At 55.2% G+C, this 16,259-nt stretch overlaps 7 protein-coding genes across 7 annotated transcripts; 3 read left to right on the top strand and 4 right to left on the bottom strand.

Annotated features, from left to right (window-relative positions):
* Positions 1-1,450: 1,450 nt before the first annotated feature.
* AYO20_03516 (hypothetical protein) lies at positions 1,451-3,906 on the bottom strand (the record flags this gene model as incomplete). Its single annotated transcript, XM_022641819.1, has 4 exons — positions 1,451-2,007; positions 2,237-2,468; positions 2,551-3,537; positions 3,595-3,906. The coding sequence occupies 4 exons, from the start codon at positions 3,904-3,906 to the stop codon at positions 1,451-1,453; spliced, it is 2,088 nt and encodes a 695-aa protein (XP_022502352.1).
* A 725-nt stretch (positions 3,907-4,631) lies between these two features.
* AYO20_03515 (hypothetical protein) lies at positions 4,632-5,507 on the bottom strand (the record flags this gene model as incomplete). The annotated part of the gene is made up of 1 exon (XM_022641818.1): positions 4,632-5,507. The coding sequence occupies one exon, from the start codon at positions 5,505-5,507 to the stop codon at positions 4,632-4,634; it is 876 nt and encodes a 291-aa protein (XP_022502351.1).
* Positions 5,508-5,913: 406 nt separating this feature from the next.
* On the top strand, positions 5,914-7,289 carry AYO20_03514 (hypothetical protein; the record flags this gene model as incomplete). Its single annotated transcript, XM_022641817.1, has 3 exons — positions 5,914-6,989; positions 7,056-7,155; positions 7,212-7,289. 3 exons carry the CDS (start codon positions 5,914-5,916, stop codon positions 7,287-7,289), a joined length of 1,254 nt encoding a protein of 417 aa, XP_022502350.1.
* A 246-nt stretch (positions 7,290-7,535) lies between these two features.
* On the bottom strand, positions 7,536-9,821 carry AYO20_03513 (hypothetical protein; the record flags this gene model as incomplete). Its single annotated transcript, XM_022641816.1, has 1 exon — positions 7,536-9,821. One exon carries the CDS (start codon positions 9,819-9,821, stop codon positions 7,536-7,538), a length of 2,286 nt encoding a protein of 761 aa, XP_022502349.1.
* A 598-nt stretch (positions 9,822-10,419) lies between these two features.
* AYO20_03512 (hypothetical protein) lies at positions 10,420-11,863 on the top strand (the record flags this gene model as incomplete). The annotated part of the gene is made up of 4 exons (XM_022641815.1): positions 10,420-10,540; positions 10,604-10,852; positions 10,931-11,394; positions 11,513-11,863. The coding sequence occupies 4 exons, from the start codon at positions 10,420-10,422 to the stop codon at positions 11,861-11,863; spliced, it is 1,185 nt and encodes a 394-aa protein (XP_022502348.1).
* Positions 11,864-12,194: 331 nt separating this feature from the next.
* AYO20_03511 (hypothetical protein) lies at positions 12,195-13,327 on the bottom strand (the record flags this gene model as incomplete). Its single annotated transcript, XM_022641814.1, has 2 exons — positions 12,195-13,219; positions 13,276-13,327. The coding sequence occupies 2 exons, from the start codon at positions 13,325-13,327 to the stop codon at positions 12,195-12,197; spliced, it is 1,077 nt and encodes a 358-aa protein (XP_022502347.1).
* Positions 13,328-13,957: 630 nt separating this feature from the next.
* AYO20_03510 (hypothetical protein) lies at positions 13,958-16,157 on the top strand (the record flags this gene model as incomplete). Its single annotated transcript, XM_022641813.1, has 6 exons — positions 13,958-14,552; positions 14,612-14,719; positions 14,784-14,881; positions 14,941-15,143; positions 15,256-15,694; positions 15,864-16,157. 6 exons carry the CDS (start codon positions 13,958-13,960, stop codon positions 16,155-16,157), a joined length of 1,737 nt encoding a protein of 578 aa, XP_022502346.1.
* Positions 16,158-16,259: the final 102 nt, after the last annotated feature.

Genomic DNA, 16,259 nt, shown 5'->3' with positions numbered 1-16,259 from the left:
CACCAACCATCTTCCCCACACACCCTCACTGACCCATCGCGCAATCCGAGCGAGACAACATGTCTGAACACCACTACAAATTCAACGTGACCATGACCTGCGGAGGCTGCTCCGGCGCCGTCGAGCGCGTGCTCAAGAAACTGGACGGTGAGTCTAGCGAACGCCATTTGCATTATGCAATCCAAGAGTTGTCTCCAAGCTGCGCCCATCCTTCCCCTCCATTGTCTTTCCCTATTCATTCTCTTCTTCATTCTCTCTACACCTCCCCAAGTCAGACGCCAATTGCGAGACTAACGTACACTTCTATTCTCCCTGTATGTACAGGTGTCAAGGACTACAAGGTGTCGCTGGACACGCAGACCGCCGACGTCACCACCGAAGACTCCGTCTCGTACGAGACCGTGCTCGAGAAGATCAAGAAGACCGGCAAGACGGTCAACTCGGGCGAGGCCGACGGCATCACCATGTCCGTGTGAAATCCCACAAAAGGACTTGAAATGAAGGGCATGTCTCCAAAGCAACCAGTAACACCAACAAAAAAAGGCAGTGTGCGCTGGTGGGGGGACTCGGCGCTGGCGAGCTGGAAGAACGGAAACGGGATGCCAGGTCATATTGACGGGTTATCGCGGCCGAGCAGCGAGGACGCTGTATCATCTGGGGTTTGTGATAAGTCGCTTCAATGGAGATATGGGCGGCTGTGGGAATGATATTCGATCCTTTCGCGGAGCAAGCAATAGAGCAACTACAGTGCACACACAACACTTGAACTTTGAAGTTTCTGTCATTGAGTATCGCTTACACCCAGCCCTATCTAATGGCGCGCTGCAGTTTCACAACTTGCGCATCCAAGTCTCAGCATATATAGAACCTTGGAAGGAGAAACCCCAAGATCAATACCCTGTTGTCATTTCACAGCTGTGCACAAGAAGGCCGAGTGTTCCTCCCAAACTCCATCTTGCAAGCCTCCGATCATGATCTAGCGTAATCGAAAAGCTGGGTATCTTGATCAAGCATAACATTACAAGGACAAGATAATAGTATCCGGTCGTAATCCGTTGGTAGTCCACATTCGGTAAGTCGACATAGAAGTGCGCCGCAGTCTTAAAGCATGCAGACATTACCCACCCATTTGCGATGCAGGAATCGTAGGAAACAATACTTTTGACACTGGTGAAGCAAAGTAGCCGTGACCGAGTAGAGATTGGTCTACAGAAGGTCGAGTAGGTGAAGATGTGGAAGATGCTGGTTGCATAGCGTCGCGTTCTGAAAATACCTGTTCCATGTATCAGCGCTGTCAGTAGAAAATATCCCGGGAACGTATGCTCAAGCAAGTTTCTGCCTTGAAGTCTTACCGTCGTCCCGGAATCTCTGCGATGTATGTCTTCAAGGGATCCGGACAGATGGCGCTCGAATTTACCGCTTCAGCGTGCATACGAATGCAGAGACGCTGTTACCCGATCATACTCGGGTAAACGCTGTGGAGGTAAAGGTTGTAGAGGTTCACGACCATTCGATCCATCAGGGTAAATGTACCGTACACGAGGCTCTTGCACGACAGGTTGCACATATTGTTCACGGACAAGCCTCTCTGGCTCCCTAGCAATCCTGCTGTCATGTGTGCGAGACTCGCCAATAGGCTCATAGACTTGACCAAACGGAAGCAATGGTCGTTTTCCCAGATCCCGAGTGGGTCGGATCGACTCAAACTCATTGTGGCTAGAAACCGCGTAGTTTTGCGAATGATAATGGCGCTGCATCGTGGTCGTCTCGCGAAGCTCATGAGCGGCATGTAAGGGTTCATACAGACGTACAACAGCATGAGGAGAATCATGAGCATCGTAAAGGGGGTGACGATCAGCATAAGCAGCTTCCCGGGTAGAAATTCCCGGTTGGAGACGTGGGCTTGATCGATGCTCACCATAATCAGCCGTGCGGATTTCAGAATGGGCAGCCACTGGCTGAGGAGGCATATAGTGACGGTCAACAAGCCTGCCAGGAGACTCTCTTCTGTTCACGTGGCGTTCTTGGACTGGTTGCACCTCGTCCAACCGACGTCTCTTAGGCGTTTGGCTGGAGCTGTGCGTTAGGTCAATATAGGCAGCATTCCTCGCCGTGCGCCCAACTTCCCGTCCTGCGTTAGTTTCACGAGGCTCAGGATGCGTTTCAAATGGGTTTCGTCGTAAGCGAGGAGACATATACGATCCATCGGGTCCTTCGATCGACGGTAGTACCGTACCATCACCTCTCTCGAAATCTATGTTGCGCGACTCCCGTCGGGTGAAGTCTTGAGGTGAAGAAGGGCGGGTTCTAACTTGCGCTCCTGCCATTGTCGGTGCCGGATATTTGTGAAAGTGTTGTGGGGTATCTGCATGATTTGCTCGGGACTTAGTGTCGATACGTTCATATAAAACACCATTTGCGTCTCGGATGTATGTTGGTGGACTTGGTTGACGACTTCGAATTGGTGGCTGTCAAGACAGTCAGTGAGCAGCTATCGTGTCTGCCTATCGACAGACAATGTTTAGAGAGCATCTCCGGAATTCCTCTTACCTCGTAATCCGCTCTTGCTATGCTTGCTGGAGGAGCTTGGGTGTGAAATACCTGGGCAGGTGAGTGAGTGGGAGGGTCAAGAGGCACAAGCATGCGTGGTGCTGGAGCCGGCTCAGGCTCATAAATCCTCTCAAGAACAGCAACTGGTCCCTGAGCGACGTTGGAGTGATAGTCTCGCTTAGCTTGTTCCCAAATGGCATATCTGCTTTGATTGCGCCGAGCAATTTCTGCGTTAGACGGTCTGTAGCTGCGAACCGCGGGCGGATAGTCCAAGATGCGTTCAGGCTGTGATTGTGGCAAAGGCGAAATGGCGCGACCAGGGCCAGGACCATAGGAAGTGCTTGGGAGTTCTTCCACCTGGACACGGTCTTGGTCCAAGGGTTCGACGCTGTCCGAGTCGCTCTCAGATGCCTCCTCGTCAGAGATGACAATGACCTCTTTGAGAAGATCATCTGCGCCGCCTGTGGTGTTCTCGAGAGTAGTGTCTTCACCCCCACGCCACTCAACCAGCTTGACGAGTGTCTCCTTTTCCACCATATGACGAGCCTCGTTGTATGGCATCTGCCTCAGCAACTTGTCATATTGGGTGTAGTTATGCCGGATGTGGGCAACCACGGATAGCTGGGCTCTTCGGACAAGTGGAAGTTCGTTTGCGGTACCGACCCTGTGATCGCCCAGCTGAAATGCAGTCTTAATAATCTGGTACAAATCATTGTTCGGGATGTTGGGGAACAAATCTTTGATGGTCTGTTTGGCATCAGTGTTGATGGTGATCTGATCCTTCTCTTCTACTGGGCGTTGACCGTCCGTGTTGCGATACACTTTGCTGAAAAAGGATTCATCGTTCGACTCGTCAACGACCTTTCCTTCATTGTTTAGGCGGATGCCGTAGTGAGCACAAACTTGGTCGACAACTCTCGTGGGAAAATGGAAGCCAACGCGATGTACCTCCCTCGACAATTCATGACGCGCAGCATGTGGGGTGACCTTGAACGTCAGTGAAACACGCTCGTACATTTCTCTATTAAAAAAAAACTGGCTTACCGTCACGGCGTAGATCTTGTGGTCGCCACGGCGAGCGAACTCTTTCAACGCACTGGTGAGCTCAGGGTTTCCGGCGGGGATGAAAGTGTATCCAGGCGGGGGACGCTCTTGGAATGATATCTTATCTCGGTTATAAGCACTGGCAATATGGCCTCGACGAAACTTTTCTGCTCTTACCACTGTGGGCAGTTTCTTCTCTTGAGGATCCCCTCCAATTGCAACCTTGTGTCTCTTTTGCTTCGCTACCTGGCTACCTCGGGTCGAGGCACCAGCAGCACCCTTTTTGGCCACCTTCTGCTTCACTCTTGCCATCTCAACTCTCAACCTACAGGGGAAAACCGAACAATTGGGCTCGCAACATAGGAGAACAGGGGACGAGGGCTCTAACAGACTGCAATCAGTTGACAGAAGACGGGAGAATATCGAGCAAGCAGTTTCTTGGCTCGTGCGACGTTGTTTTAGGCGAAAGTTGCTACAGTCTTCACCACAGACTTGGGCAAGCGGTCAGCTGCTCAAACGCGGCTTGACGGAAAGGCGCCACAGGTCTTCAGGCGCAGGAACTCTGCGTGAGATCGAAACTTGTCCAAGGGGCGAAGTGGAAGGTCCGGCAACTTTGGCATGGAGAATCAACGAGTGTGTGAGCCTCGACAGATGCGGGAACTGGGAGGTGGACGTGATGAATGGGAGGAAGGCGGAGAGATGAATGAGGAAGGCGACCTGCGCTGGTATTTTAAAAGCTGAGAGGTTCGCCGTCCGACTCTGAAAGGCTTGGCGGGCGCTTGGTTACCGCCTCATATGACGGCCAAATGCTGACACGTCAACACGCCACGTCGAGTTTGCGCGGTCAGTGCCGCCGCTTTAGAAAACTAGTCACCTAGAATGACCAATGGAACCGGCAGACCGGTTAGCTAACATGTGATCCTGGTATTGGCTAGAGCGGCTACGGAGAATCATTTAGCCTCAAACACACTATTGATTCACCGTAATGTCACGCGTCCAGTTCGACTACTTCATCACTTCCCCTTCCTCCTCGCGACTCATACCATTACAAGCAACTTGTTGAAGGCCTTTGTGACACCCTCAATATCCTGCAAGATCATCTGATGACCGCTTTTGACCAACACAACCTCCGATGAGCCTCCCACCAAATTACTAATGTCCTTCGACCTCTGTGGTGGGCTGATCACGTCCTTGTCACCAGCCACAAACACAGCTGGACACTTGATCAGGCTGTAGTCGGGGTCACAGTGGTCGTCGCTGGCGACCAACTCTGCCGTAGCTGCATACGCTTCGGCAGAGCAAGAGGCCACTGCGTCATACACCTGCAGCTCGTGCGATCGGTCGTTGACGCGATCCGCTGGAAAATTCGACTTGACTGCGATCTGCGCAACTTCCTCCATACCCTTTTCCCGCGCTGTTTTGGCAAGATCTCGCATACGCTGCTGCGCCGGTGGGATTCCTCTCACGGATCGACCTGCTCCCAGAAGTAAAAGTCCTGTCACCTCGGACGGGTATTGGGCAGCATAATGTAAGCTGATGATACCGCCGAGAGAATGACCAACGAGACAGACTTGCTCCTTGCTACTGTTGTGTTTGATACCATTGCTCGTTCCTGCTGTCGAGGTTGAAGAATGTTCCTGAATATGTGTGATGAGATCGTGTAGGTCGGAGACATATCGCTCGAATGAAAGAGGCGCTCCTGGGTGCAAGGGTGTCTTTCCAAATCCTTCGATGTCGATGCTGATGATTTGATAATCTGGTGGTATGAAGGGAATTAGGTCTCGGAATGTCTTTGTTGAGCCTCCCAGTCCATGCAACAAGACAGTGAGAGGCCCTTCCGTGTTGCCGGACGAAATATAGTGGACGTCGGTACCGTTCAGTGTGAGGTGTCTTCTCGACTCATGCGGCTGCATCTTTGTGATTCTTGGGGTCGTGAGATGTGCCTGTTCTAAACCAACAGCAGCATCCAAACACCACATGTATGTTGACTCACTGACACCAGGACTCATCCAGCCTGCGACACCCATACCCAAATTGGGGGACTTGACTTCGGCCGAGCTCCACTTTGAACCCCGGCCGAAGACGATACTGTTGATAGAGTCGATCCAATCTTTTCACGAGCAGTTTGCGCCCACACCTTCAGCAATACACTCGGCCGATGGACAGTGGCCGAGTGGTGCAGTCATTTATGGTTGGTTGGGGTTCGGCGCTTCTTCTTTTCGAGCGAAATTCGATGGATTGAAAAGGGATTCTCGATGAACCGCAATTGCAGCAATGCAGCACCTTGTCTCCCAATAACAGCATTAAATCTCTGCCGCAATGGTTGTCGAAGCTCTCACCGAAGTGATTGCCCCGGAAGGCGTCAAGGCAAGGCTCGTTGCAACTAGGGCGTCGGATATCACGCTCCCACACGCCGAAAAGACACATGGGCGGATTGTCCCTCTCATCCATCCGGCTGAAAGCAAAGTGGACTTTGGAGCTGAGGTATACGGAATAGATTTAAACAAGCTGACTGATGCGGATTTCGACTTGATCTCTGGGGCGTTGTACAAGCACAAAGTGCTGATTTTCAAAGAACAGCCGGAGATGCTCAAGCCGGAACAACAATACCTGCTGACTGCGAATTTTGACCCGGACGAGACGACAGGCGGCTTTGCACATGGCGCCGATCCGTTTCTCACGTCGCACAATGGCGTCAACATCTACGGTATTCAGAGCAGACCTGCCATCCCGGTTCAACCACAAGTGCATATATTGGGACGAGGCGAAGTTCCAAAGGATCATTATCAGTTTCCTCCTGGGTTCAAAGTCAAGGGTATCGATCATCGCGAATTCCATCTTCCACCCCACATCCCCAAAGAAGAACGCGAGAAAGGAGCCAGCAGGTTCTACCAGTGGCATTGGGATGGATCCTTGTACAATATCCCGCCTCCACGGGTAGGCTGTTTGTTGGCAGTCAGAACTCCAAAGGGTCCGGATGTCACTGTCCGCTGGGACGACGGGACCGGGACGGAGATGAAAATCCCGCCTGGAGCCACTGCCTATGTTGCCGGATCCAGAGCTCTGCAACTCCTCGACGAAGAGACAAGACAGCTCGCGTTTCATTCTCGGATCGAGTATGCGCCCCACGCCTTCAAATGGATGTCGACGGCCCACAGCGCCAAACTTGGCCATATTTTAGAAACCGAGGGGCTGGAGCTGCCACGCGAGAAGCTCCCACCCATCGACGAGAGCAAAATCTGCATCTATCCGATGGTGTGGACGAATCCGAAGACCGGCGAAAAGTCGTTGCAGGTGCACGGACAAGGCGCGGTCAAGTTGTATCTCAAAAGCAGTGCTGATGGAGAAGAAAGAATTGTCGATGATTTAAAGGAAGTGAGGGAATTCATGCACAAGTCTGTTTTTCCCATGGCAATATCTCGCTGTCGCTGTGAGATACATTTGGCTAACAAGCTGGGTAGAATCATGCGGCCAGCAATCTCGCCTGAAAACATCTATGCCCATCCCCACCAAGAGCAAGACGTGGTTCTTTGGTACAACCGGGCATTGTGGCACAGCATTGTAAGTTGACTGCAGAGCCTGTGCTGCTTTGGCAATCCGCTGACATGGCATACAAGACCGAGTTCCCTGAGTCGTACGGACCAAGAATCATGCATCAGTGCAATATTGCAGCATCGGACCACCCGTCAGGTTAGCATTTTGGGCATGGTGGGTGTCAATGAGTGGGAGGGAGCATTGTACGGCCTTGTTCCAGAAAAAGCCAGTTCCGCACTGGCGTCGTTGGTGATACGATGTCGAATGAAAACTTGCTACTATAGAGTTATGTCCTTTCCTGGAGAGGCCAAATCTGAAGGTCGTACTATGATATCGAGAAGGACACGCTGGTTGGCCGCTCAACTCTCCTTTTCCTTGGACTTGATTGTGGCTCCTCTTGACACTAGCTAGAATGCACGACCTTGATTTGCAAAAGACATCAAATTGTCAAATGTTTGCATACCATCCTCGTCCGAGAGAGGCATATTCCACAACCAATTCAAATCCGCAGGCACAGTCAGCGGTTCGTCCACGCCGAGGCTTTGAGGCTGGGTCACATCCTCTCCTGTCTCATGCTGCTGCTGCTGCTGCTGCATAAAATCCGTCTCTGCGACAGAACTTTGACTTTGACGCTCCGCACGGCCCTGACTCAGAGGCTGCTGAGGACGATCTCGCCCATCGGAGAACGACCGGGCAAACTCTGCCGCGTCGAACCCTCGACGACGTTTTCTCCGAGTCCTGCTGTTCGTAACGAGGGCGTCACTGGACACAACCGCTCTCTTTCGACCACTCTCGACGACGACAACGGCAACGGCGGCCCGGTCCTCGATCTGCCTGCGCAGGGCGTTGAGGACCTTGACGCCCCGCGCGGCGATCATGCTCTTTTGCTGGCACAGCTGCAGGTGCTCGAGGGTCTGGTCGATGAGTTGGGATTCGTCCTGCGCCGGGTACGGCGAGTGCAGGGTGTCGAAGCAGATGACGATGCAGGCGGCGACGGCAAAGGCCTGGTGCGTCCAGAGCATCGGGCTGGACTCGTCCCGGCTGCTCGCCAGGTACTCCTTCAGGATCGTCTTGGAGGCCGCCAGGCAGGTTCGGCGCGTGAATCCGAAGACGGGGTTGGTGAAGCTGAGCCCGAGGAGTTTCCTGTCCGTGCGAACATTCCTGTCAGCTGGGACGCGAGAGAATAGGCAGGCAGGCAGGCAGACAGACAGACAGACAGAGAAGAGGGGTGGGATGTACCTGTGAATCATGATAATCTTGTGTGCAGAACTCATCGCGATGGCTCGGCGCGCCCAGGGAATGTAGCAGGGCCACGTGGTGTCAAAGGCCGTGTTGGCGAGGAACGAGGGCCGTCCGGTGGCCAGGGACCGCATCTTTTTGTCGTGCACCAGAACGGCCTCGTGCTTGGTATAGAGTGTGTTGGACAGGGCCATGGCGTCCTGTAGAGCAGGCATAATGGCCGCGATCTTGGACAGGAACCGACAGAAGCTGGTGACGGTGGGCTCGGACTCGTCCAGGACGTTCAGGTCGTCGTCGCAGTTTTGCGGCGGGAGAGACGTCGAATGCAGCGGGTTGATCGAGTACGACTCGGAGAATGCCGTGCTGAACCAGTCCTGGGTACACAGTTCCTGCCACACGCGCCGGCCTGTTTCGAGCTCGACGGCGCCGCCGGGCGCATCGTCGTCCAGTCTGTGCAGACCAAGACTCTGTGCGATGCGGACGGCAGACGCCAGCATGACGGATTGAGCGTTCGAGTGGCCCAGCATGTGTGCGGTGTTGGTCAGGGTTGTGATGGCCTGGACGGCATGTAAGGAATGATGAGCGCTGTAATTGGCGGCATTCAGCGCGACAACGACCGCCTTGTACCATTTCTGAGACAACAGCCGTGCCTCGCTCTCGTCGAATCCCCATTTCCTCGCCTCGTGCGCCGGGGCCGAGGTGATTGTCCCAGCCATGATCGAGAACAGCAGGGCCACCCATTGCAGGGTGAGTCCCTGGGAGTCGAATTTCCCGCCGTGGTCGGTGTAGAACGCGGCGAGTTCCTGGGAGAAGGTCGGCACAAAGTACGAGCCGTGGAACCACAGCATACAGTCGCCGTGGTAGTCGACTAACTGGTACACCTGGCGGCGGGAAGGGAGCAGGATCTGCAACCACGACAGGAGATGCACGCCCGAGTCGAGGGCGCAGTCGAGCTCCTCGGCCGGACTGACGCCAATGCCCCCATCGTCGTGCTCAGACACCCGGAGCGCTTCGGGCGACAGCATCGCATTATCGGGATCCTTCATGCGGCCCCAGGCCAGGAACTCCAGGACGGTGACGGCATCTTCAATGTCTGACCCCTGACTGGGCGACGACGACCTCCGCTGTGCCACATCCCTGCCCTCAGCCTGCTCTGTTGCTGGTGTCGTCGGAGATTGTGCCACATTAGCCTCTGTGATTCTCTCTTGCAAGGCAGCCTCGAGTTCCGCGACTCGGGCACGAAGAGCACCAACAGCGGATGCCGCGTCGGGCTGGGACCCAATACTGGTTATTCTGCTGTGTCCACGTCCTTGCTCATGGTCGGGATCGTCGCGTTCGCATTCTGCTAGAGTCCGTCTTCTCACACAATTCTGGCATGGGATCTGTTTGTCACACTTGACCTTGCGCCGGGTGCATGGGCGACAGGCCAGTTTCCTCCGAGGTGCAGCGGACATTGGACTCGTAGGTGAGCCGACAGCATTGTGCTCGGGTTGTCAAAGGTCATAGCGGACTGGTCTGAAGAGGGTCTAGGTATCTGCATGCAGGTCAGTGGACCAAGTTTCTTGACGATTCGTCCAACTGATAAGGGGCGACGTTGATAAACAAATACCGTTGACACGATTCGTCAGGTTCCGACGCACATCCCACACGCCGACAGTATAGCGACTAGCAGCAACCGTCTGGACCCCTACTGACTGTTGACTGGTCGGGTGCTAGTACGAAGTCTGCCGATGCGACTGATGTGCTCTTCGGGCGAATCACCAACGAGGCCGGATGGCTGCGATAACAGGGCGCTTTTCTCAAAGTGACTCTCCTCCTACCAAAGCTCGGCCGAGGACCCAGATACCAGTCACTACGAATAGCAGAGTGTCGATTAGCCACTCATGCGAGACCATCGGACATACCCTGTTGATACTTGTACAATGCTCGAATGTCGACAATGACTGTCGGAATTCATAAACTGTTGTCGTCAAAGCCCAAGTTGAGGAGGCGTTGACCCGTGATCCCTGATCATATCATACTTGCCAGCTCTACGAACAGAAAAGAGGCACAATGTCGCCGGCAGCGCTCACTCCCGAACTCTCATTCCAGGTTCTACCCGTCGTCAAGCGCAAGGACCAGAAGTTCAACTTTGGCGCCGTCGTCGAAGGACTAGATCTCAACGATATCTCTGGTATGAACGAGCTCCTTTTGACGTTCGACATTTGATAGCGATCATGCAGCTGATACCGTAAAGATGACGACGTCAAGCGGCTCAAGGAGACGATATGGACGCACAAGGTCATCGTCGTCAGGGGCCAGAAGGACCTCACGCCCGAAAAACATTGGGAGCTTGTCACGCGCTTCGACCCCGAGGCTCCTCAGCTCCACAGCCACGGCAATCTGGAGACATTCCAGAAGAAAGGTGGCATGCTGTCCAAAGCGCGGGACGTCTATGGGATTCCGGGGGCGGAGAATGTGCGTCTGGTTGGAAAGGGATATCAAGGTAAATAGAGAGCGAGCGAGAGAGAGAGACGGTTCGACTGTTTCAGCTTCGAAGCTAACCGAGCCCAAATTTATCTAGGCGAGGATCACTATGGACTCAAGAATCTCACGGTCAAAGGACTCTCAAACGACTTCCACGCCGACCCACCCGCCGACCAGGATTTCGAACGAGGCTTCACGCGCTTCCAGAGATGGCACATTGACGCGCCGTTGTACGCTCGTGATCCCGCATGGTTCACGACCCTCAGAGCTGTCAAACTCCCCTCCGGGCCGGACGTGACGATCCGGTGGGACGACGGGTCTGGACTCAGCATGCAGTCGCCGCCCGGGCTGACCGCGTTCTTCAGCACGTCCCAACTGTACGACATGCTCAGCGAGGACGAAAAGCAGGTGGCCGACCACAGCTGGGTCGAGTACGCGCCATACCCGTACATGTGGGTGGAGAACTGCAAGGCGCCGTCGACGGGACTGGGCCTCAAGTCCGAGGGCAAGGAGCACACGATTGAGGAACTCGGCGAATATAACGAGAAGGATGTCAAGAAGGTAAGAAAGTTCTTGGACGTTTGGACCCCCATCTATCGCCCCTGCTCTCTCCACTCCGCCTTAGGGCACCCACTCCTTAGACAGAGTGACCAACTAACGTTGTGCCCAAAACAAACAGTATCCCTTCGTCTGGATCAACCCCGTGACGGGGGAGAAGGCGTTCCAAGTGCACGGCCTGGGGGCGCGGAAACTCTTTCTCCGATCGTCCAGCGACTCCCCGCCTACGGTCATGGACAAGGTCGAGGAGATCCGCGAGTTCCTGCACAAGATCCAGTCCCGCGTCCTGCGGCCCGAGTACATCTGGCTCCCGGAGGTCCAGGAGGGCGACATCGTCATGTGGGACAACTACGGCACGTTCCACACCGCCGTCGACTACCCGATCAAGTACGGTCCGCGGTCGATGCACCAGGCCAACATTGGCGCGAGCAGAGGTCCTGTCGGGCCCGTGCCGATTCCTGTCGACTGTTGAGTGAGCGAGCGAACATGTAAGTTGAGAGACAACAAGTTCTTGTCTTCGGACATGTATGTGGTGGTGTGTGTATAAGTTGGATACAGAAGCTGGGGATTTCTGATCGTTATGGTAAATCAGGAGAGATTATCCTCGAGTGTTTCGCTCTCATATCGAGTTTACAAGAGCCTCTGTATGTACTAAATCAACGACTTCGAACCGTTTGATAACCCGACCACGCCGGTTCAGTATGAAGGACGACGCATCCAAACGCAAACCAACCCTTACACCCCTCCCTTTCAGGATCCCCAGGCAGACAGATATTCGTTGCAGGTACACGGTACAGTCTAGCCTATGTAGAGGCGTTAACCGTCTTCGGCTCTGGTCTGTAGTCGCTGGCACGCTTATACGACTGCACGAACTGGTCGCGAAGAAAGTCCGTGACGGAGACGGGCCCGTACGGCTCGGGAGGGATGACGGGTCCGTATTTCCTCGCCAGGGCAGGCGGCGGCCGCTGCTCCAGGCCCGGGATGGTCTCGAGCGTGTAGGTGGCGTTGCCGCTGAAGAAGAAGGGGATCGAGTAGCGGTCCGCGGGCGACAAGTTCATGACCCTGTGCGTGTTGGAGGTGTAGTGGTGGTTGGTCCAGCGGGCCATCAGGTTGCCCAGGTTGACGACGTAGGCGCCGGGGCAGGGGTCGACGGCGAGAAACTCGCCCGTCTCCTCGTCCTGGACCTGCAGCCCGCCGACCTGGTCCTGCAGGAGCAGCGTGACGCAGCCAAAGTCGCGGTGTGCGCCGCATCCGCGCGCTTTGTTATCGTTGTCGTCGTCGTCAGACACCGTCTGCGGCGTCTGCGGGTAGTGGACCAGACGCAGCGTCGCCGTGGGCGCCGACTCGGTGAACCGGTCAAAGTAGTCCTCGGGGATGTCGAGGGCGCAGGCCAGCGCGCGCATGACCTCTTGCGCCAGCGCCGTCATGGCGTAAAAGTACTCCATGCAGGTCTCGTGCCACCGCGGCCCCAGCGACCGAGGGTAGATGTTGGAGCCACACCCGTATTCGCCCTGCAGCACGCGCGGATGGTCCGCGGCGAGGTCTTCGCCCAGGTAAATGGCCTCTTTGGTGTCCGGGGCCGCACCGGGCTCCAGCATTTGGTCTCCTATCGTCTCGTAGCCTCGCCCTTTGGTCGTGGGCGTCAGTCTCGCCTTCAACTTTTCTTCCAGCGGCAGGTCGAACAGCTCTTTGGCGGCGGCGAAGATCCTTTGTTGGAGTTCGGGTGAGACGCCGTGGTTGGTGAGCTGGAAGAAACCCTTGTCTCGACAGGCTTGTCCCAGCTCGTGCAAGAATTCGGCCCTCAATGCGGCGTCTTTACTACGAAAGGCTACCGTCGTCGTCAGTCTTCTGCCCTGTAATCCTGTGACGACGCCGGCCACCTACCTGAGAAGTCGAGGATGGGTGGCAACTTGGACTGTCCTCCCAACGAGCCCATCTCGAGGCGTTATCGACGTGGTCTGCGTATGAAGGAGAGGATGCGCTTGATGAGAGTAGATCGACCTTGAGTGTTTGATGTGCGCGAGGTATTGTCTTTGTCAGGACTGATGAAGAGCATCGTCCACTGTCAGCGTCCAGCCTCAGCTGAAGGCGAGAGTTGATTTAGGCTTTGAAACTCTGTTGTTCCGCTGTCACATTGTCACATGGTCACCCTGTCGATGCTCGGCCGATGTCCTTCACACTAGACGAGGCTACTTGCTATACGAGTCCATCCGTATCAAGCATCAACTCGGCCGAGACTCTGCCTGGAGTTTCCCGTGGTCAGATAACATGGCCAGATACCCTCGTATATCTGAGCATCATCTATCTCACCACCACCACATCTTTCACTGACCAGTATGATAAGACCGTGGATGCAGACAAGCGCGTTCCTGGTTTGGTATACTCGTACCCCATTATCCCGACATGTTCACACTCGGCCAATGCGATAAGAGCATTTTATGAGTGTCACGACGTGTATAGCCAACCTCCCTGGAGTGTGTTCTCATGTATATAACATATCGGTCGGTATCCACCAGGAGTCTCATGTGGCATCCATGTGTTCAGGTGGCATGTTCTCGTTGTCAAAATGAAGTCTCTTAACAAATTCCAAGACAATGTCCGCCGTCAGTTCCACGACTTCCGACATGCCTTCACCAGCTGGCCGGCTTTTGTCCAGTACGTCGAGACCAAACCCGATGCCACCAGCGACACCGCCGTCTCCCGCAACCGGTGGATTAACGAGGACCTCGACGTCAGCCCCAAGAGCCACCAGACGTGGAGCTGGTACGACTACGCCGCCTTCTGGTGGTCATACGGCTTCTCGCCGGGCTGCTGGTACCTCGGGGCTGCATTGCTGGCCATCGGACTGACGCCAGGTCAGGCGTTGGGCTGTCTGTTCCTGGGCTTCTGCTTCGGTTCTCTGGGGATCGTGATGCATTCGCGCGCCGCCGCCGTCTACCACTTCGGCTTCCCCGTCGAGACGCGACTGGTCTGGGGGCTCCGGGGAGCCTACTTCCCCGTCTTGATCCGGGCGCTGTGTGCGCTCGTCTGGGCCGGCGTCACCATCGCGCAGGGCGGATACTTCACCGCGGTGGTGCTGCGGTGTATCTTTGGCAACAGCTATTGGAACATGCCCAACCACATACCCAAGAGCTCCAACATCACCGTGCAGCAACTCATAGGTTTGTGAAGAATCTTGTACGGGGATATGTAGGGCGAAGGACTCACTGATGTGTCTCAGGAATGCTTGTCTACTGGGTCATGACATGCTGGACGTTGAATGTCCCCATCCCCAAACTCCGACGAGCGTATGAAGTTCAAATGATTGTTCTTCCCGCCGTCATCATCGGTGCGTCACCTCAAAGGCTCTAAAGGGGGAAATAGGATCTTGCTGATTGATTCGTCCACATCAGGCCTTTTCGCCTTCTGCATGGTGACCGGCCGAGGACACGCGCACAAGGAGCTGTACGACGTCGAACGCAAGCACGGAGCGGCGCTGTCGTGGGCATTGGTAAGAAGGGTCCCTATGTGGGTATGAAAATCGGATGAGCATTTGTTGACCGAGCACAGCTTTCGGCAGTCAACTCGGGACTGGCCAAAACGACCACGCTCATGGTAAACCAGCCGGACATTGCACGCTATGCTCGCAGCAAGATGGCGCCGGTGTGGTCGCAGCTCGTCATGTTCCCCGTGGCCAGCACCGTCTGCGCGGCCATGGGCATCTACGCCACCCAGAACATCTACAATGCCTGGGGCAACATTGACTGGAATCCGTGAGTTCTGCCTCGTCACAGCGATTGCCATTTTTCCCCTCCAGAAAAGAAACGTTCCTTCGCGTGAATGATGAGTCGCATAAAGCTGATTACGGTTCTATGTTGTGTACAGATGGGACCTCAACCACGACATGCTAGACCACCAGTTCAGCCACTCGCGCCGGGCCGGCATCGCCATCATCAACCTGGCCTTCATCTTCGGCAACGCGCTGACCGAGCTGGGCGCCAACGTGATCCCCTTCGGCGCCGACTTCATGTCCCTCTTCCCGCGCTGGCTCAACATCAAACGCGGCATGTGGCTCTGCTACATCCTCGGCGTGTGCATCTGTCCCTGGCAGATCCTGGCCACCGCGACCGCCTTCCTCAAGTTCCTCAACGGCTACAGCATCTTCCTCGGCCCCTTTTTGGGTATGGCGCTGACGGACTACCTCGTCGTGCGGAGGGGCAACGTCTTTGTCCCCGAGCTGTACCGCGCCAAGGGCCGGTACTGGTATTTCCACGGCGTGGCCTGGCGGCCCGTCGTGACGTGGTTGGGTTCGGTGGTTTTTATGGTGAGTTTCGAGAACATGTACAACATGTCGTCCCGTCTGATTACCTCTCATTTATCCCGTTCACGGTCCACGGCTTTCCGCCGATATATCTGCACCGCATCTACACCTCCATATCTATGATCCTGCGTCACAATATATGTAACATGATGACCTGACCCTGTGTGAACAGCTCCCCGGCTTCGCCCAAACATTCAACGCCCAAATCGTCCACGGCGCGGGCTGGACCCACCTGTACGCCTTCAGCTGGTTCTACACCTGCACCGTCAGCAGCGTCGTGTACTCTGCGCTGTCGTTCGTGGGGGGCTCCTACGCGCGGGAGGAGAGGCGCCTGCCGTTCGAGAGCTTGGGCGGAGTGGCTGGCGGCGTTGAAGAGGGTCGGGCGGTCGAAGAAGAGAGAGGGGGTGGGAGTGGGAGTGGGAGTGATGTCTCGGAAGTGAATTTTAGTGTTGAGCAGAAGGTCTAGGTCTCAAGATTGAGACGGACGGATGCACGGATAGTGCGAGGTCCTACCATGAAAGAGACGGAACGAACGAAAGGAATGTTTCGTTTAATGCAGATTACTACC

The sequence above is a fragment of the Fonsecaea nubica genome (genome assembly GCF_001646965.1).
Source record: "Fonsecaea nubica strain CBS 269.64 chromosome Unknown Scaff16, whole genome shotgun sequence".
In the NCBI taxonomy this organism is placed as follows: Eukaryota; Fungi; Ascomycota; class Eurotiomycetes; order Chaetothyriales; family Herpotrichiellaceae; genus Fonsecaea; species Fonsecaea nubica.
The sequence above is the reverse complement of the archived record's forward strand: the minus strand, read 5'-3'. Positions and strand labels throughout refer to the sequence as shown.